General features: G+C 31.4%; 2 protein-coding genes and 1 long non-coding RNA gene across 3 annotated transcripts in view; 2 read left to right on the top strand and 1 right to left on the bottom strand.

Moving 5' to 3' along the window:
* The first annotated feature begins 547 nt into the window (after positions 1 to 547).
* On the top strand, positions 548 to 2,685 carry LOC111619101 (UMP-CMP kinase-like). The gene is made up of 2 exons (XM_023360759.1): positions 548 to 1,265; positions 1,508 to 2,685. Exons 1-2 carry the CDS (start codon positions 906 to 908, stop codon positions 1,721 to 1,723), a joined length of 576 nt encoding a protein of 191 aa, XP_023216527.1. The 5' UTR covers positions 548 to 905; the 3' UTR covers positions 1,724 to 2,685.
* Positions 2,686 to 2,873: 188 nt separating this feature from the next.
* LOC111619102 lies at positions 2,874 to 4,378 on the bottom strand. The gene is made up of 3 exons (XR_002755693.1): positions 4,197 to 4,378; positions 4,003 to 4,062; positions 2,874 to 3,930 (listed from the first exon to the last, which is right to left on the bottom strand). It is a non-coding gene; the product is annotated as an uncharacterized LOC111619102 (long non-coding RNA).
* An 8,303-nt stretch (positions 4,379 to 12,681) lies between these two features.
* The window catches only part of LOC111619076 (U4/U6.U5 small nuclear ribonucleoprotein 27 kDa protein-like), a 24,444-nt gene continuing 15,943 nt past the window's right edge, over positions 12,682 to 21,182 (top strand). Inside the window, exons 1-3 of the mRNA XM_023360723.1 lie at positions 12,682 to 12,876; positions 16,155 to 16,214; positions 18,127 to 18,193. Of these exons, the coding sequence (XP_023216491.1) occupies positions 12,682 to 12,876; positions 16,155 to 16,214; positions 18,127 to 18,193 (322 nt within the window). The remainder of the gene's footprint in view (positions 12,877 to 16,154; positions 16,215 to 18,126; positions 18,194 to 21,182) is intronic.

Here is a 21,182-nt window from a genome sequence, read left to right as displayed (position 1 = left end):
TTTAATTTATTATTTAGTTTTAAATAAAATTTATTAAAAGTATTATGAAAGAATATGCACACTACNATGAGTTTTTATTCACTACATAAATTTTATTTCAAATTATATTTTATCATATGATTTGTTACGTAATTTGCTCACAAAATTTTATTAATAGACTTAATTCACATATTTTTGCATTTTATTTTCAAGAAAATATAACAAAATTATTACATAAGTTCAATATTAGTCCATATTTTTGTAAATTTTTAAAATATTGAGACTTTATTGCGCTTAATTACGTGACTTTTAAGGGCACCTCTCGCTTCAGTCACGTGATCAGGAGAGCTTTCGTCCATTTATTATTATTATATAACTATTATTTTTAAAATATATTTTAATTATTTACATTATAATTATAATTATAAAATATTATTTTTGTGAATTTAAACAATATTTTTGCATAAACTTCAAATAATAAAATTTAAATTATCACGTGATAATGCTTTATATTTTTGAAATATTGCTTCTAAATTTAGCCTCTATTTATATACGTTAATATTATTTGATTGTGAAAAAAGCTGAAAGTAAATTAAAATAAATTGTATTTAATTAGGAAGTAACTGCGAAATATATTTTTCGTCACGTGACAAAGCATCGATTGTCTGAATTCTTTCCATTAAAAATACAGCCGACATACACTAAAAAAATAAAATAAAATAAACATAATGCAAATTAAATCAATTTTCAAAGCTATATTATTTAATCATAACGAAAATTAAAAGCAAAACTGGAAGATATTCCGAGAAAAAAAATTCGTAAAATTAATACGTAAGTGATCAAGGTGACGTCAACGACTACGAAAGCAGAAATGATTACGATGGACGTGACGTAACGATCGGGTTGGAAAATCGTAGAAAGGCAACATGACACCGAACGTGGTTTTTGTTTTAGGAGCACCGGGTTCCGGTAAAGGTACCCAATGCGAAAAAATCTCGAATGAATTCGGTTACGTTCACTTATCAGCTGGTGATTTACTGAGAGCGGAACGTAACAGTCCAGGATCAAAGTATGGAGACTTGATAGAACATCACATCCGCAACGGATCGATAGTACCAGTGGAAATAACATGCTCCCTATTGGAACGAGCCATGATTGAAAGTGGATCAGAGAACTTCTTGATTGACGGCTTCCCACGTAATGAAAATAATTTAGAAGGATGGAAAAAACAAATGGGAGACAAAGCAAACGTTCAATTTGTACTGTTCTTCGAATGCGACGAGGAGGTGAGTTCCTTGCAAAAGATGCTCTTGATGAAGGTCTAATAGATTAGTTGGAATGAGTTGAGGGTTTATAATTATAATTGACGATCCTTTCCTGTTAGATCTCGTTCGCGCTCCCAATTAACCGTGTTAAATCGCACGTAAAGAATATATTTTTTCAAATTGTTTAACTAGCAAGAGACTCTTCGCACGTTGTGATCTTCATATGACGTGTGTAATTCTTATTTATCTTTTTAATTTTAAAGATCTGCATCGAGAGATGTCTACGAAGGGGTGCAGAAGGAAGTGGAAGATCGGATGATAACCCGGAAAGTTTAAAGAAGAGATTTCAGACTTATCATCGCGATACAATGCCAATTATACAGCATTACGAACAATTAGATATAGTCAAGAGAGTCGATGCTAATGTGTCAGCCGATCAAGTCTTCGAAGAAGTTAAGAAGATTTTTAAGGGAAATTAAAAGCAAAATTTTTAATTTTGTTACATATTAAAAATTGTTAAAAAATAATATAAATTTAATTTATATAAATATATATATATATATAGAGAGAGAGATTGTTTGTTGTGGCAACGTTGAGTGTCGTTTCTTTTTTACACAATTTATCACGTGTTTTCGTATAGGAGCTATATTGATTGTTCTATTGTATTATATATTTAATATATTATTATGTATATAAATAAGCACCTGTAATGCTGTTATAAAGAATAAAGAGCTCTCACAGATACTTTTTTGCTAGTTTACTTCGTGGTTAAAAGGGTGTTAAAAGTCAAAATTTTATTATACCTTATAAAAATACGAGATGGCCCAAAAATCGGTTAACTGAGTTAAGAGCGTATTTTCTAACACAAAATCGATATAGTTGGTTACAAAATAACGGCAATTTAGACTATACAACGGTTAACTGGCTTTTGGGCCACCCTGTGTTTACTATTCTACATTAGATAAACTCATGCAATTAATGCACGAAAAGTGTGGTGTTGGTGTTACAATTTAATGCACTTTCTGTACTAATTTATAATGTGAAAGTTGATTATATTTGTGTGTAACACGTAGGGAAAAATCAGTATCTCTTACGTATAATACGCACTACCCTACACTATTACTGTATTTAGATTTTCGATATCGTTGAGGGTATACTGACCTTTAGCACGTACGAGCTGACCTTTTTCTGTATGAAAATATCGGTCCATAACTCCCAAAATGACTAATTTCAAACTAAATTATAAAGGAATTAATAATAGAAACTCATTATTCCATTCGCCGTTTGAAACAAAATGGCGGCCGGAAACGAATTTTTTTGTGAAAAATTTAAATGGTTTCATCACGTTTTCGATTGAAGGACATTTAAATTTTATTTCTAATTAGATTAATTAAAAATTATTAAGCTATATATCAAGGTGACCCAAAACTCAGTTAACCGTTTTACATTTACTTTGAACTATTCTCGGTTAACTGTACTGTATTATAAAATATTCAGTTGTATCATATAATAAATTGTACTTTAATCATATATAGTGTGCTAATTTACTTATGTATAAGCGAAANTCAGTATGAGTCATAATATCTTATCATTATTTGCTTTTATATTTAAAAAAATTATTGGTTACTATATACAATTGGATATACTAATAAATAATTAATAAGGATATATAATAAATATTTTTACAGCTAAATTACTTCAGAATGTATAAAATGTACAGTCGTCTTAACTGTTGTATTCGATAAAAGTCCACATAAGTGAGGTTAAATAACAGATGTTCTATTGTTACCATTTTCATATTCAATTACTAAAATACTTCATGCTATCTTAGAGTTCTGAATAGTATTTTGAAGACGACATTTCATCATCCTAACACTGAAATAATTATCAATACTAAACCTCCTCTCTAAACTGTATTAAACGTGGGTTATCCTAGTTTTATGTAAATCGGTTTTTAAGATATAATTTAAAATATTATAAACTTACCTTAACAAACTTTTTTTTTCGTATAAAATAACACAACATCCAGGATGGATGACACTATGTTTACTCACGGGAAACGACTGAATGAAAAATAATAAACTAGAATAGAGAAAGCAGGAATTATGCTAGCCTGATTCGAAAAGAGTATCCTGGATACTCTACCAGACAGGCTACACCTCCCTTATCACAGTGGGAGAGTTGACCAAAAAAGAGTAAAAAAAAAATAGTCTAAAACTATATAACAGTGTTGTCTCCATATGGTAAAGAACTATCATTTGAATGAACCTAATCGAACCGAACTGTTAAGAGTTTGAAGCGACAGGTAGATGTATACATGGTCCAAAGTCTATATAGCGTATAGTAATAAAAATCCTCTTTACAGCCATCTGATTCGACAGCTCAAATATATGACGTTAACACCTGTACAGTTATAGAACTAATAGGATATCAAACTAACTCACATATATGTGTTTTTAAGTCAGAAATTCTCATTCTTATCTTCAGTTCCTTTTAAGTTTAGGTTTTATTTATATTTATAATACAGATAACATGTTTAAAGAGTTATCTTCAAGTTTATCTAGAAATATATCTACTTAATCAGGGATTTAAATGTGTTTTTTTTAATCACTTGAATCACTTGTTTCTGTGTTTTAAGTATAATCAAAGACATACTTACCAATGAAATGTCTTGTACTGTATAGGCCTAATAATATAAATAAATGTTATTTAGGTGTTTCTTTATAACAATTTATAATTTATAAACAATTATACTTACTTATAAGCCATAAATTATAGCATTGGAAAGGCTTAGGGTATCAAGTTGCATCTTCTCTACCTGAATATATTAAGTAAGTATTATATGTGACTTATCTAGGTTTTATATCAACGAATTTCCTCGTTGTTTCGCGGTTTTCATATCGTTTATGCAGAAAACTTTATAATAATTATATCAAATACACAATACCTTACCTGTAGCACATGTTTAGACACAGCTGTGACGTCATAGAATTATGTACATCCGTTACAAAAGGGAATAGTTTGTCCTGAATTTGTTCAGCCCTCTGAAACAAACAGGAAATTTATATATTAAATACTGAAGCCAAATTATATATATTTATATACAAATAATTTTTCAATTGTTCCTTTTTTGACGTTTACAAGAGACTTTTATTTTTGAATTTCTGTCACGTGATCTAGGTATATATTTAAATTTCTCGTGTGCTGCCATCTCGTATCAAGAATTTAAAACAATTAAATTACGTATCAGACTACTGTATAATAAATAAATAAAATTATTTTTTGTACTTCTAAAATAATCGAAAGTATTTTAATTAATTCGAAAAATTTAATAAATTTTATATAAATAATTTAAATACATAGTGCATAAACATAAAAAGTTTAAATACACTAATACTGTACTTTCATTGGGCGGCGATCACGTGATCGTAATTGAATCAATTGTGCCGCCATGTTACCGGAGGTAGTTCAGCACTGAGCGATATGAAAATATAAGCATTTTGGCTTAACGAAGACCATTCACTGTGATATAAAGCAAAATGCATGGTCAAAATAGAATACACCCTTTGTATTTATATCTTTGTACAACTTATGTGTGACTTATTGCAAGTTGGCGCCATATTTGTGACGTTTCCGTTCCGTTATAACGTCACCTGATACACGACAGAGTAACCAAACATTAAATGGGGAAAGCGTAATCTTTGAGTAAATTTTAAAACAATAAAACAAATTTGACAATTACAAAAAAAAAAATTCATTAAGTCCGATCCTACTCGAGATATGACTCACGACCCCCTCGACCTTAATTAACTACCAAAATTTAATAGTATCGATTCCCCTAATATACAAACCTCCCTACAAAATTTTACAAGTTTTCGACAAAAGTCAAAGGGATTATTAAGCTTCAAATTGGGTAAACAAAATCGTCTCCCCCCACACACATCCATACATACAGAAAAAAACCTGCAATTTTTTTGCATTTCAGAGTCCAAAAATGTAAAAATGTTCCCATATTTTTCCTTCATTACATATAACAGAGTCGGGAAAGTAAGATGTTTTCCATCTACACGCAAGCCAAATACAGTACATCTCCACAAAACAACACGGCACAAATATGGCGCAGCGATGACGATTTCATCACGTGAGATGACGTTCATGCAAGTTCTCTATAGGATGGGATTGGATTATTTGTATATAAGACAACGCGACACTCCGGGGAAGTCTTTTTATGGAAGGTTATGGGAAACTGGCACCTATTTAAGTGCTACTAACGTGAAGAAAACCCGATAAACTCTACGTGGCCATCCCACGCTACAAGTGTTTAGTGCTTTTATCCACTAGAACACTGGTGGGAGGCATTACCTATTAAATAACATATAAAACATTCATTTACCTGTTTAGTCTATTTAGTGTTGCAGGCGAAAGCCATATAATTCGTCACCTTTTTAAGTTCAATCTAACCAAAAACCTCCGGTAATATGATGGACAAATGCCATTAAAAAGAATAAGTAGCGAGGTTGCGGCCGAAGTTTTCATCTCTAAAACGTGAACGTCAAACGTCGAGCGCCGCTATCTTGTAAGCGGCGCTCGACGTTCGACGTTCACGTTTTAGAGATGAAAACTTCGGCCGCAACCTCTTTAGTGTCTCAGCATTGAACCGCCGCACTAGTTACACCATCTGCCATCAAATTTTACTGTTTTGATTAAAATTATTTATTAAAATATTAAATAGAAAATTGACAACCACAGTTACGTTTAAATAATTTAAATTTACAGAAAAAAGACCCGAATATTATAATTTCTGACGAGGATCACCAGAAGATTCATTGCTCATCTTAAGTTCATTAATGCCAAATTGCAATTGAATATAATTAGATATTACAATCAATTTAATTTCACATTTAATTAAGACACCGTTTGCGTAATATAATTAAAATTAAACAATTATATTTAAGATAATTAAGGGAGTAATTACAACGATATGCGCCTGTATCTACGCTTATATTTCACAGTATTTAATATTTATAATCGATGTAATTTGATAAAATATCGATCCAATTTATAAAATTGCTTTCATTTCGAATTAAAAATGTGCATTTAAATTAGAAAATACTTATAAAAAAACTAAAAATATGCCGACAATTTTGATATTTATTTTAACAACAAAGCTGTTNGATTCAATGTAACTTTTAATATAAAATAATTCCAAAAAAATATTTAAAATATTTGAATATACACTTACTAATTTACTTCTTCCAATATGCATTAACTGTTGTCTTCATATTAGAAGAAGCAAAATTAGGTTTCTTATGAAATATCTTCGTTAAACTTTAACTGTATATCGATGAAAATCTTCTTATATTTATATATAAAATAGGCAAAGAAGTATTGCACGGCATCCATTTTGTGAACGTAAAAATGAGCATGAGATTTTTTTAGACATGCCCATTACTACGGTCACAAGTTGGACACGGCGACTCTACGAAGATAGTAGATGAGCCAAACTGAAGAGAATATGAAATGAACAAAAATGATTAGTAAACTGACAAAACGGAAGCGAACAAAACTAAAAATATCTGGTAATTTACCCGATCCTTAAAATTTCATAGTCCGTTGACCATTCTCCGCTCGCCTCGTCATTAAGCTTTTATAGGTTGCATCTGTTAAGATTAAGGTTTCAGGTATGAGTTTACAGGTGGTTTTTTTCATAGTTTTTCATATTAACTGAAATTTTAATTGTTTTCTCATGGGAAATTTTTCTAAAATTTAATTAGCAAGGTCCTAACAAAGAGGATCAAAGCGCAATACGCTATAAAGAATTTTGGCTTTAAAAAATGCCGAAAAACTCGTAAAACTTTACTGTATTGTTGGAAATTTCCCAATTTAAATTAAAAATAGACTTTTAACGCCATATTTGTTAGAAATTAACTGGTTAGATAATTTAAACTTAACTTAACTGCCAGACAAGCTTGTTCTGCTGGAAAAACTAATTTACAGTAGCTTGTCGCATGCTTACCAAATTGAAAAATTATTATTAAATATAATTACTGAATAAAGTTTAATATTGAAAGTATTTAATTTTAAACTTACCTTTATCTTTCTTTTCTATTATGAAAATGGCGCCCATATTTTTCACGAGCTTGTAAACGTTGTTGCTTACAGATGGTTAACAGGTGGTGTGTATTTATAATTTAGGAAATGTCTACTTTCAGACATGCAGCAGTTTGTTTTATAGACATGATTTATGAAAACGTATACGTGTTTGTTGTGTATAAAACATCTGTTTAGAAAAACCACCTGTTTATAAATGAATCATCCAGTAAATTGCTGGGAAAATTTATATTCTAAGTGCAGAAACAGTTGTGCTTTATGGATGTATTCATTTATTTTTTAAATATATGAATATTAGAATATAACTAAAGCGAATAATTTCAATTTATAAGAACCTCATTTGCCTTACTTATATTAAAATATTCACATATTAAAATTCATATTTATAATCGGTCTATTAGTGTCTAGGTGGATAAAACCACTAAACACTAAAATTTAGTCGTGGGTTTGTGCCTCTCCAACGAACTAGCCACGTGGAGTATTCCGGGTTTTATTCACGTGTCTAATACAGTAGAGCCTCGAAAACTCAGCCTAATGTGGACCGAAGGGTGGCCGAGTTTGTGAAAATGCCGGGTTATCGGAAATGGGGTTAAAAAAAGATAAGTATGCGTGTTTCCTTAGAAAATATTGTACTGTACTTGTATGTATTGTTTGCTTGAAAATACAACAGAGAATAAACTGCCCAAATACCCTTAAACAAAAGAAAAATACGTCTTTATGAAGGCGTAGAGCCTTTACTACATAAAAATGAAAATTAATGAATACACTGTGTATAGTAATTTACCTGATAAGACAGACCTTAGAAAAATACTTTATGAGGCATAAAGCTGTCTATAATGAAAATTAATTAACTAAGAATTTTTTTGCTCTGCCAGTGTGTGGCCGAGTTATCCGGAGTGCCGGGTTATCGAGTGCCGAGTTTTCGAGGCTCTACTGTACCTAAATTTCCTGTAGAAAGTCCATTCCTTTTGGCAGATCGTCTACGTGTCGCGTTGCCACACCCCATCAAACTAAATTATATATTTATAATCCAACATATTCCATAAATTTTGTTATTTTTCCATTATTTTATATAATATCCATTAATTATGGATGATTAAATCGAGGATGTTATTGATTCAAATACACTCAAAATTAAGCATAAATATTCTTAATAACAAGAATGTTGAAAGCCAAATAATGTTTTAAATGATAAAACATTCTTTAATAATAGATAAACCTTAAATTTACACATCACAAATGTAATTTTGCTTATATTATATACACATTATACATATGAGTTTGTATTGTTTTTAATCAGAGTTACGCTTTGTAATTAAATTTAATTGTAATTAATGATATATTGATGTATTANTTATTAACAATTTAAATATAATTGATATTTAAAAATTATAAATCATATTAACGATAAACGATTTTTATTTATTTCTTAAATTGTTTCATTTTAAAAAACATAAAATAAAATAAAAACGCAGACTTCATTTTTCAGAAACAATGTGGAAGATGTGTTCTTCGTGTCAAAGTCCTCAGTAGGATCAATGAATGTCATGCCACAAGTCACAGTTAACTCTTCTTTTTCTGGGCACTAAGAGGATTTTTTTTACCCGTTCTCCGAGTTCTCTTGACGGCCGAATAATATTAGTTACGTATTATGACGTATTCAAATCGAATCATCTATAAAAAATGTTTGTGGTCTTCGACCGGAACTAGAACTCGAGCCCCTTAAAGCGGCATTCTGACACCTTTAGCTTTCCTGTCGCTGAAATTTCTTTCTGTTTTGTTGTTTTTTTCAGATACATAATGATATCTATTACGATATATTCCGGATTCACGAGTGGCCGAATGGATAAAACCATTGAACACTTGTAGTTTTCAGTGGTTTTATCCATTCAGTAGAAAACTCCAACGGACCAGCCACGTGGAGTTTTCCGGTTTTTTTCACATCAGTAATATAAAATAGGGGCCAGTTTTCTTTAAAAAAGACCTCCCGGAAGGCATCCTTCCTATGCTGATCGCCCAAGTGTTGCGTTGCCGTAACTAAAACAAACAAACATAATTTAACTAATTTCTTCAAATACATGTAAGAAGAAAAAAGCATATAGTATATGATCATATGCTCTTTTTTCTTACATGTATTTGAATATGATTATATTTAAAACATTTTCCTCTCTGATACCACTTTTTCGATTTTTCCCATTCTATGGACTCCAAGACGTTGTTCAGACTTGTAATAAGACGGCCGAGACTTGTTGAACGAAGCCAACGTATTTCGCTCAGATCACCCTTCCAAATTTCTGAGGATTCCACCCGGATCCGAATCCGAGTCTTACAGACAGGCATGCTGAATAGTCGCTTCGGTCATCTGTTTATATATATATATTTTTTTTTAAAGTCTTTCCGCTATTTGGGCACTAACAGGACCTTTTCAACAAGCTCATTATTCCTTTGTCCAGACCACAAGGAGGAGACCGGGTGAGAGACGAACCCCGACACATTCAGACAGACAATCCCCGAAAAATTCCTGGGATTTTTTTTGATTTGTTTGGTTCGATCCCGGGTTCCCCTGAGCAGTAGGCAACCATCTTAATTACTCAGCCATCCGGTTAGCGATTCAAATAACTTTTTTATGTCCGACATGAATTCGCCGAGATCCACCATGGAAGAGTTTAGGTAGTAAGAGAAGAAACTCGACGATTCAAGTTTATGTTGGTTGAAAGTTTCTCTGAAATATTAATAAATATTGAAAAATAATAATAATAAATTTTTAAATTATATTACAATTTTAGTCCTTTTCTAAACATCGCCTCTAGTAGCGAGCTTACAAACTAGTTTTACCACGTGACCGTAATGAAAATCTGATCGATTTCAGTGTTAGCACGATTATAAACTTTATTTAAATAATGTTTTAACTTTAATTTAAAAAGCTTTCTAGCTATACATTTAGTTATTGTAGAGTGTAGTTATTTTGTTTCTATTTAAATAAGGTAAGTCACAGTCGATATTACTTGAATCATAAGCTTTTAACTTGTAAAGGCAAATTTATTTGAAAATTGACGTTGTTTCTTTTGTCTCACCCCCAAAAAAAGTAACATTTAAGCTTAGGTTTATCACACAAACGTGTTAAAACAGAGAAAAGCAATTCATTAGACATTTAGTGATAGCAAAGGGGGGTCTACCGGTAGGGGGATTTTCCCACCCCACGTGACCTGCATTTGTACCTCTGCTATTTTGATTGTAATGGAGTCCTTGTAAAATAAAATCTATGCTACTTTTGAATTTATAGTTCCTCTTGTTTTATTTTTGTTAGGAATGTTCTACAACCTCGGCGGGTTACCGATGACTTCTGTAGAGTTCTAATGCTACCGAAGGTTCGGTCCGTTTTTCAAATGTATACGGGGCCTCTGGAATGCACGCCTTCGGCAAATCACGCACGACGCCTTATTTTGCCAAGGAAAACATTTAATAATCGCAAACGTTTTCGGCTCGCTGTACAAGCCGTCTTCGAGCATATTACATTCTAACAGAATTTTGGATATAACAGATTTAAATATTAATAAAAGAACATAAAACAACTTTAAAAAGATGAACGTTACGTGAAACCAAACTCAAATTATTGATAAAAGATTAAACATATAATTACAATACAGGTATACCTCGCCTTACGTCGGTAATTGGTTCCAGGAAAACGACGTAAGTCGAATTTACCTGTCTCCGAATCTACTTATCACTAGGAAAGCATTTTAAATAATATATGGTTAATAAAAATCTATTTTAAGCTTACAAACAAATAAATTTTAGTTTTTAATATAGTACAAAAAAAATAATTTAAATTTACGAATGCGTGTACTGTAAATACAGTACATACTTGTATATATTTTAATATGATTTTATGTGCTTTAAACGTTTATCTAGTGATATTACGACTTCAATATTTGTGGCGGACAGACGTAAAGTCGAATAAAATGACTTAAACTTGATTTTTATTTTTCCATATACTTTTTTAACAAGCGACGTATAATCGGGAACGACGTAAGTCGAGGTATGCCTGTATGTAAATATGGCAAATTAATGATTGGGACTGAAATTTTCCTAAATATTGTCACTCCTTTTGTAGCAGTTACAATTCTATAGCTCCTGCAGGTTACTCCTGTTGAATGATGACGAGTGATTCTGACTTTGCAAACGGTAGAACATAAAATGCCTTCTCTATTCCAGTGTCATCAATTTTGTTCATGGCATTTTCTATGGGTAATAGACAATAAGACATTTGAATGCAAGCAGATGAAACTTGAATGGTTACTTTTATTGATTGGTGTATGTTCATACTTGTTGGATAATAATTAACATAGTTACAGTAATTAAAAATGGTAGCACTCATTTTAGAAGATCTATGTAGTTCTGTTTTTTGAATTCCTTTAATATAAAATAGAACTATACATCTTTCAGACTAATATAGAGATTATGGTTTTTATTAATTATATTTTTGTCTAGAATAAATTAAGATTCTAAGTAAATTGTCTACAAGATTTATAGACTCCTGACAAATTTTCATCTTGTGAAGCTACGGTCCCTAATTATGGACTCTAGCATGTTACCTCTTATCCTTGTTGTTGGTGTCTATGGTTCAAAGATAAACCTACAAAGTAAGCTAGATTAAACAAAAAGATTTTTTCATAAAGTACAGGCATTAGGTGCCATCTCCTTGATAAATTACAGGGTGGTTATAATTAAAGTTGCTCTACTCAGAACTGTATAGAGCTTATTCTCGTTGACATATTTTGATGAAACTTGGTATATACGTTATATGGACCATTGGGAAAAGGAAAATGCAAACAAAATATTTAGTTCAAATTTCTACCACTAACTGAAAAAATGGCATATGGTAGATGTTATGCAAATTAGGAATCTTTTAAAAAGCTGGTAGTCGATGCCATTCTTTATCATGTCTTTACAGAAGAAAGATTGAGCTTTATTAGTAAAGTTGTTTTATCAGAATGGCAGTAATGGTTTGGCTGCACTGCGATAATATCGACGACTTATTAGTGCACTGCGATAATATTGAAAGGCTTGTGAATAGGGCCTATGTCAGGGTATGGTTTAAGAAAGATGATTAACAAATTTGAAGAGACTGGAGAGTTGCGTGTATTGCCAGGAAGAGGTCAGAAAAGGATTTCAAATGAAACTGTGGAGCCATTGCTGTGATTGACAGAGCAAATGCTTCTCAACATTCTTTGGTGAGTACTTGAGTAGTGTCATGTGATTTGTCTCTTAGATGGTTTGAAAAATTATATGATCCATTTTACAGTAGTATCTGTACAAGATCCACATGTTGCAAAAATTGCACCCTCAAGATCCAGAACAACGCACAGAGTTTGCTTACTGGTTTTTAGCAAGAATAACTGTTGACAATGCATGGCCATGGAACATTTTGTGGTCAGACGAGGTGCATTTCATCCTAGACGGAGCAGTGAATACTCAGAACTGTTGCATATGGAGTACTGTAAGACCTCATATGCAACAGGTATGTGATGTTGTGCATGAACAGCCTCTGCACTCTGCTTACATTGACCATTTGGTGTGGTTTCACTTCTGACTTCCTTCTTGGCCCCTTTTTCTTTGAGATCACACCACAAGGCCCTAAAAGGTGTTCTGTGATGGGTGCCAGTTACTTCAAACTTCTGATGCATCATGCCATTCCTGCTTTACAAGAACGAGGATGTGTAGAGACTACTGTCATAAAGCAAGATGGGGCAACACTGCATATTACCTGACAAGTGAATGAACTGCTGCATGACAAATTTGGAGACAATTGGGTAATTTTGAGTTTTCCAAATGCCTGGCCTTTTCCATTCTCCTGACTTCAATGCCTGTGACTTTTGGTTGTTGGGATATCTGAAAGATTGTCTACAGAGGAAGCATACGGACTCTTCCTGAATTGAAAACAAGCATAACATGCCATGTTGCTGCAATTCCATGACAAATCTATCGAGCTACTGTTGAACAAGCTGTAAGATGTTTTGAACACATGATGTAAATGTATTGCACTTTGAACAAATGTTGTGAATAAAAACTCTTTGCATGTTTCCATTTTGTGTTTCTTGTTCTTCATGTGCCATTTTTCATCTAGTGGTTGAAATTTAAACTAAATATTTTTTTTTGCATTTTCCTTTTTTCCATGGTCCATATAACTAACGTATATACCACGTTTCATCAAAATATGTCAACGAGAACGGGCTCTACACCGGTCTAAGCAGGGCAACTTTAATTATAACCACCCTGTACAATTCATTTCAGTTTTGTGATGATACTTTTGCATGGCGATATTTGTATTTTATTACACCAGAGTTTGAATGATTTGTGTTTAATAAATTTAATATGCTTGGGTGGACGAGCAGTTAAGGTGTTGGCCTACTGCTCTGGGGACCCAGGAATTAGTATAGACAGGTCAAAAAGTCTTCAGAATTTTTCAGAGGATAGTCCATCCCGGAAATGTTGGGTTCCGTGTTCAATACCAGGCCTTCCCATTGTGGACCTGGTTGAACTCACAGTTGGCTTGATGAAAAGGTCTTAGTGCCCACAGAGTGGACGGAGTAAAGTAAATAAATTTGTTAAGTTAAATGTGTAAAATCAAATATCAATTCAAGAAAAGTCTGCCTTTAATCGTACTTATAATGGGATTAACCGGGTCCACAATGGAGGAAACTAGATGGTGGGGGATGGGGACCAACATATTTAAGCAAATCACTCATGAAAAATTCTTAGGGGTTCACTTTTCCAGCTGTTATGTAAACATAACAGGAGAAAGTATTGTAATCCTGTAAAATATGATCCTCAGTTTTTTGCAAATCTCCATGTTTTGAGACCACCTGAACCCAAAAGATTTAAAAAAAAAAAAGAGGGAAAATTGTGTGTGTGTGTATATATATATATATACATAACACTGAATTTCCTCCTTTTTTTGACTTGTTGGCATCTGTTTTGTTTAATATTTCAGGACAGTTAATGATTAAGAAACAAAATTTGGCATGGTAGTCTGTATATAAGGGGCATTGATGCTATTAAATTTTGGTGGTTAAAGGTCAAGAGACTGGGAGATAGAGGAGGGTCATGTGTCATTTCTCAAGAGAGATTAAAGATGGGACACCCACAAAAGTTGATTGGAGCAACATGATGAACAATATAGTTTTGACCGTCTAACTGTTTAAAACTTATATAGCAGGGTTGGCCAAACCGTGTCGAGATAGGTGCCATATATCACTTATCAGAAATATGAGAGCTACATTCTCTGTTAGGACAGTATTATATACAGTACATAATGTTTAAATTTATAAAAAGAACAATAAGTAGGCTGTACAAGAGCCACACTGAGTCAAGAAGAGCCATTTACAGCTTGCAAGCCACAGTTTGGCCTCTGTAAATATATAGTGAATTCTGTTTACATAGGAGTTCTTTGTGAACAAAAATACGGACCTTAATCAATGGGATGTTGAAGTTACTGTATTATTGACAATACTAATCCTTCAATATGATGAATAAGTAGTAGTAATTTTAACAAATTCTCAGTCAATCTTGTAGCAATTGACAGAATTTAAAGAATTGCATTAAGATATATTAATAAATCATTTATAAAAATCTTTTTTTTTAGAAATTGTTATATATACATTATATAGTTTTCATTTTTTATATTTTATAATAATCATTTATTAATTTTGCAGCTTTGAATATGGCTAGAAGTCGTAGTCGATCACCCCGTCGAGGTAAGAGTTTTAGTTATTTTCTACTTGCTGTTTTTTTATTATGGTATTGTTACATCTACAATGTGTCATTATATAAGGAATAAAGTTTAAAATTATAATATGAGGCAATTTAATAAATCAAAAGGTCAAACGCTGCTATTGACCTTTTGCTATCGAAACGTCAAACACAATGATTGACAAAACTCCAAAAAATACAACTGTAGTGGCTGCTGCTCAGTTTCATCCCTCTCTTTAGATGTGAAATGTTTTTAACTGTTAAACTTTTTGGTGTGTTATGTATCCGAGTCATCTTACTGGGTTTAAGGATATTAAAGAATTCTTAATACAATAATTTATTAAAATTGCATTAGATTTTTATCTAATATGTGGGTGCTAATAGATCCTGTTCTTGTACACGTTCCGGGCTTATCGAGGCTCTCAATGAGATATATAAGGGGTGTGTGATGCAAGTTTAACCTGTCCAGCTTGTATTATCTATGTTAAAATTTTTGAAGTATTGATCCTGGCCTGATACTCAAATCCAGTGTTCTTTTAGAATGCCTTTTAGTAATCCAGACACAAATTATATGAAACAAATAATAATTAATACAAGCCTGAAAGTATGGAAATATTCAAAATCTCAGTGCACAGCCAGCATCTCTCAGCACCTCCGTTCAAGATCTCGGGCAGTGGTTGCTGCAAGCATCTTTTTCGGTGCTCGATACACCAGCAAACAAGATGGCAGCCACCACGAGGCTTGTAAGAGCTCTACTTTGCATTGACAATTTTGAATTTAATTAATTCGTTGATGAATAAACCCCGAGTAAATTGAAATTAGGTTAGTACGTTAATAGAATATTTTAATATACGTTGTTCATAAAAGAGTATCATGTTATGATATGTGGTATTCTTTTATGATGTTAGTGATGTAATTTTATAAAATAGAGATCTGGCCAGATTGTAAACAGCAGTTAATCATCACAAAAATACTAAGATAGGTAACACGCTAAGCAAAGTATTTTATATTAAAAGTAAACCTTTAATGAAATTTTTCTCTACTTAGACAGACGAAGGAGTCGTTCTCGATCCAGAGAAAGAGACAGAGATAGGGACAGAAGACGAGGTAAATTGTATTATTATTATTTTGAATTTCTTGATAAATATTCATGAAAAAATCTCTTGTTGACTCATCAATTCTTATAAGTATTTCACATGTTTGCTGCCCACACAGGGATCGACATGCTTGACTGTGTGCCGAAAATTTTTTTTTTGTTATGCCTGCTTGTTATATGTGTGTTTTAAAATGTTGAAGAAATTATATAAAATATACAATACATACAATAAAATTATACAAATTAAACAATATTAAAAATATACAATAAACAATAAAAATTACTTTTCCTAAAATCAAACAATAAAATTTTCCATGTGAGAGAAACGGCAAAGTTTTACGATGCTTGCAGGAGAGTTTGACACGTGCGGTGTTGCAGTGTAGACTGCTCCGAGGCATCACTGATGGCGAATGCATTAAGGATCCAATAGATTATGCACGCATCTTTAATTTGAGATTTTGTATCAAGTGACACACAATTAGTTTTGGACATTTTCAACAATATGAATACAGAATAAAAATGAATGAAGAAAATTCCATGTTAGTATCATTATCATTAAGGGTTATTTGTTAAACTAATCCTTTTTTAATTAACAGATTATCGTACATAAGAGAAATAATACTTTAATGGTGAAATATTTATGTTCAAAACATTTTTAATAAGCCATCTTTAAGTTACATATTAAAAGAAAACAACGAAAGAATAATATAAATAATCAAATGTATTCTAAACATTTGGATAAGAATGCCTATTAAAATGTTTATAGTGTTTGATTCTATTCTTACTGTAAAGAAATTGCTTGTAACGACAATATTTTTTAAATGTAAATTCATATTTTAGATGAAAGGTATTTATGATTTGTGAGTTAAAAGTTACTTAAAATAAAAAAGAAAAGCCAAATTAGAAATGTTTCATGTTATGCTCTGAGAATAAATGTTAAAGATTTGGCGCGAGTGATTTATTTTGTCTTAAAATTATATTTTCTAACATATTTAAAGAATTAAATTAGGATAATGCCTTGTAAGATATTTAAGATATTAAATATGTCACTTATAAGTGAAAACATGAAAGTCAGTCAAGTGAAGATCTTGAAATAAATTCTTAGACTTTGTTTCCTGTCTTTGCATTACTTTTTGACACAGTACCCCCATTGCATTCTATACATTTTCTCTAGCATTTTACTAGAATTTCTATCAGTGGTCCAAAAATATCATCACTTAGTCTGGTGCTTACCAAAGCATACTCATGGGATATGAAGATTTAGAAGTAGGTGGCAATTTTTGGCCATGTGCCACCAGTATGTACAATCAGTATTAAGAAAATATGCTATAGTAACAAATTACATTAAATGTATTTAATTTATTGAAAAATATATAATTTATATGACTTCTATTCAAGCTTTAAGTGCTGCATTTGGGTGGTTTGTAAAAGAATTTTTTTTTTATGTCGAAACTTTCGGAAATATTGTCTTAGACTATTGTAATTTTGGACTACTGAAGGAAGCATTTGGAATGAGAAAGTTCTGTTCTGATGAGGAAATCAGAGGAGTAAGAATGAAGCTTTACATTTATCTGATGGACTTTTTCACAGAAAACCCAGTAATCGCTGAAGAGGAGCATAGAAAATAGCAGTTGTGTTGAAAATGTGATGCAAGTATAGGAAACATACTGCAGTAAAGAAAGTAACAGTTACTTTAAAGTTTTTATTTAACCAATTTTTTTATTCATAGGCTGTTTGCGATGTAATATTTTATGTTACAACAGTGTACAAAACTCAATTTATATATATTACATTATTGATCCTTAAATATACAATAAGTGCTTCTTTTGTATCTTTTTATATACTTAACAAACATTATTAAAAGTTTTTTATTTATAGAAAACTTGAAAATTATAAATTAAATTTTTGTTTTTTATAATATAGACAGACACAGAAGTCGATCAAGATCACTCTCACCTAGGGGACGTTCTCCTCGCAGACACAGAAGCAGGTAATTATAACAATAAAAATTAGCAAAGTTTAAGAAAATCTGTAAAGTTAAATTTGAAAGAGATTTTTAATATTAAAAGCCATAAAGAAGTTTAAATTTTGAGTTAATATTATACATTTGTAACTCAAAAATCACGTTGAAAGTCATGTTTTAATTCTTTTCAGTATTATATATATAGATTGTTAATGTTTTAAGGGTATTAAAATGGCTTTTATTTTGCCCATTATGGGCTTAATCAAGTTTGCATTGGAGTTACGGGTGGTGTGAATGAGATCCATCTGATTTATATGGAACAAATCACTCAAAAATTTATGAGGCTTCAACATAGGTCCAAAGTTGCCAGAGTGACAGACTTCACTGTTGTTCAGCTTTTCCATGTGTATGAGGGTCATTTTTATAAGAAATGCATGCTAATTCTTTGAATACATATTTAAAATGTCATATGTTGTTTTCTATTTTTTAATGATGATGATCTAATGGTCCACAGTTCCAGTCAGGTTTCCTGTTTGGTTCTGCTGTTGGATACTATGTAACTGCTGCAGAAAGGTCCTCTGGAAAAGAAAACTTTCTATCTATAAATGGATAATTTGAGCTTGAGTCAGTCTGATGGACTCATATGTAAACTGTAGGGCACATAAAGTAACAGTACCAAGTTCACCTACAAATCTGTCATCATTTTTTGCCATGTATAGGTATGAATTGTTGTTCAGCATGAGCGAACTATCTTTGAGTAAGTCAGGTTAGTTGTCATGCATTTGTCTTTATAATTTTTGTCCTAAGTTATATTAACAGGCTGCTGTGACATTTGTTCCATACAGTATTCTATCTGATTTGAAGATCAATGTAATGCCAAGGTGAAGATCAACGCCATTGATGTTTTTGGCCTCTCTGACTGCAGTTCTTGTTTATGCTACACATTCTTTACAGAATGAATAGTACAGTGAAAACTACTCAGTTTACTCTGATTGCCTCAAGTAAAGCACTGTGATGTCTGTTGGATTTTTGTTACAGTAAGTCTTGGTCTCAAGATATGACCATTGATCTTCACGCATCACTACCTAAGGTTTCTGCATGGACCATTTCTAACACTTGTCAATCTATAAATCCACACATTTCAAAAGTAGCAAAGCCACACCCCACTTCCTCTAGCCTCAGGCTGCAACTATAACTAGCTCATCATGGAGGTTGTATTATCCTTTTTGCAACACTGCCACATTGTGCATTTCTTATGAAATGACCCTTATTATTTATATATTTACTTTAACGAGGATATTGTATCATTGATTATTAAGTCTCTATCTATTTATGATTATAATTAAAGTGTATATCCATATTAATACGAACCAGTTTAATGAATTGTTCAGATCAGTTTCGTTTAATTGAATCAGTTAACTTTTAAGTTAAAATTACTTTTTGCTACATTAGATTTTGTACTGTTCTAAAAAGGTTCGTAAGTACCAAATAGCTTTCTTAAAGTTGTAGTTTGTAAAATAAAATCGTGCAATACAATTTTACTAAAATATTTCTATCATTAGGTCTCCCAGAAGAAGATCATGGTCTAGATCACCGAGAAGAAAGATGAGGTATGTATTTAATGACAATTTTTATTGAAGACTGTGTATGCATGTATGACATGCATTTTGTAGGTGTATGATTATTGTTTAACTTGAACTTCGACTTTAACGAGGCACTTTATCATAAAGCAATTTTTAAATGGGCTTTTGTAAGTTTAAAAAAGTATAGATGTGTTATAAACGCATTGAGAAGTAACATTGTAGTAGTTTTATGTGACAAAATACAAAATATTTCTGTTTTAGCATTCCTGTAAAATGCGCATTATGTCCGTGAGTCTGTTATCTTTTGATATGTTATTTTATATTTATTTTAAACATGTTACATAGATTAATTTCATGTAGAACATTTTAAATTCATTTGTAATTACACATACAGAATTTTTAGAAAATTTGTGGCTTATGTAGACTTAAATAAGTGTTTTTAAATGACATTAAAAATATGTTGAACTACTTTTGTTCATTCTAAACCAGCTAATTTTATTGTTGTATTGATTATTTTCTGTTTATATTAGGAAAATAATAAATGATAAGTTACTAAAAAAGTAAGTAAAATTTTTTTAATTAACAGATTATCATCATAGGAAACTATCACAGTTTAGTTTGTTCTGTAATAAGAAATTTTGATAATTATTGATTATTATTTTAGGCAATTAAATCTATTCTATGTACACTCAAATCCTGTTTATTGCACTGAGAAAAATATTGTATATAAGTGAGAAAAATGTATAAGTGAAACTACTTTTGAATTGATTTTCAGGGTGAATATATTTCTTGCAAAAGTATGGCATGGTGTAAATTAACACTGTACAGCTGAATTTGTACTCTAAAAGCACAATATACTGTATGTACTCAAGTCATAACAAAACTTAATAAATAGACCAGTTTTTAATTATGTATTACATTCATTCTGATGACATAAACCTATTAACTTGTATGACCCTCATCCCCAGTTAGTCTGACTTAGCAGAAATCAACTGTGGCTGCAAATGAGAGGTCTTGCATCTTATTTAAAAATCTATGCACACAATATATTTACCAATAGGAATATTTTAAACATTTGCATCATAATCTTTTACTACAGGTACCAAGTTGCATCTTAAAAATGTAAAAAGGTTGTGCTACATACATTTTAAAGTGTCCTTGTGGGTGTTTGTGAAGTCTTGGCGCATATGTTTTAACCTAACATTATTGCAATAGGCTTGCAAAACATGCTGTAAAAGCATTTATAGTGCTAGAAATTATTTTGTTAAATAAAAAAGAAAAAGATGAATAAATTAAGTATTAATTGTGAAAAGTTTGTCTATAGAAATATTTATTCATTTCAATATTTTATATTATTTACTTTTGTTCTTGTAGAGACAGCGGAGAAGGCTCAAGCAAGGACTCTCGTGGTGCCGTTCCAAAATTTTTAATGG

This window comes from Centruroides sculpturatus, unplaced genomic scaffold (genome assembly GCF_000671375.1).
Source record: "Centruroides sculpturatus isolate CEXI.00-Female unplaced genomic scaffold, Cexi_2.0 scaffold170, whole genome shotgun sequence".
NCBI classification, from domain to species: Eukaryota; Metazoa; Arthropoda; class Arachnida; order Scorpiones; family Buthidae; genus Centruroides; species Centruroides sculpturatus.
The sequence above is the reverse complement of the archived record's forward strand: the minus strand, read 5'-3'. Positions and strand labels throughout refer to the sequence as shown.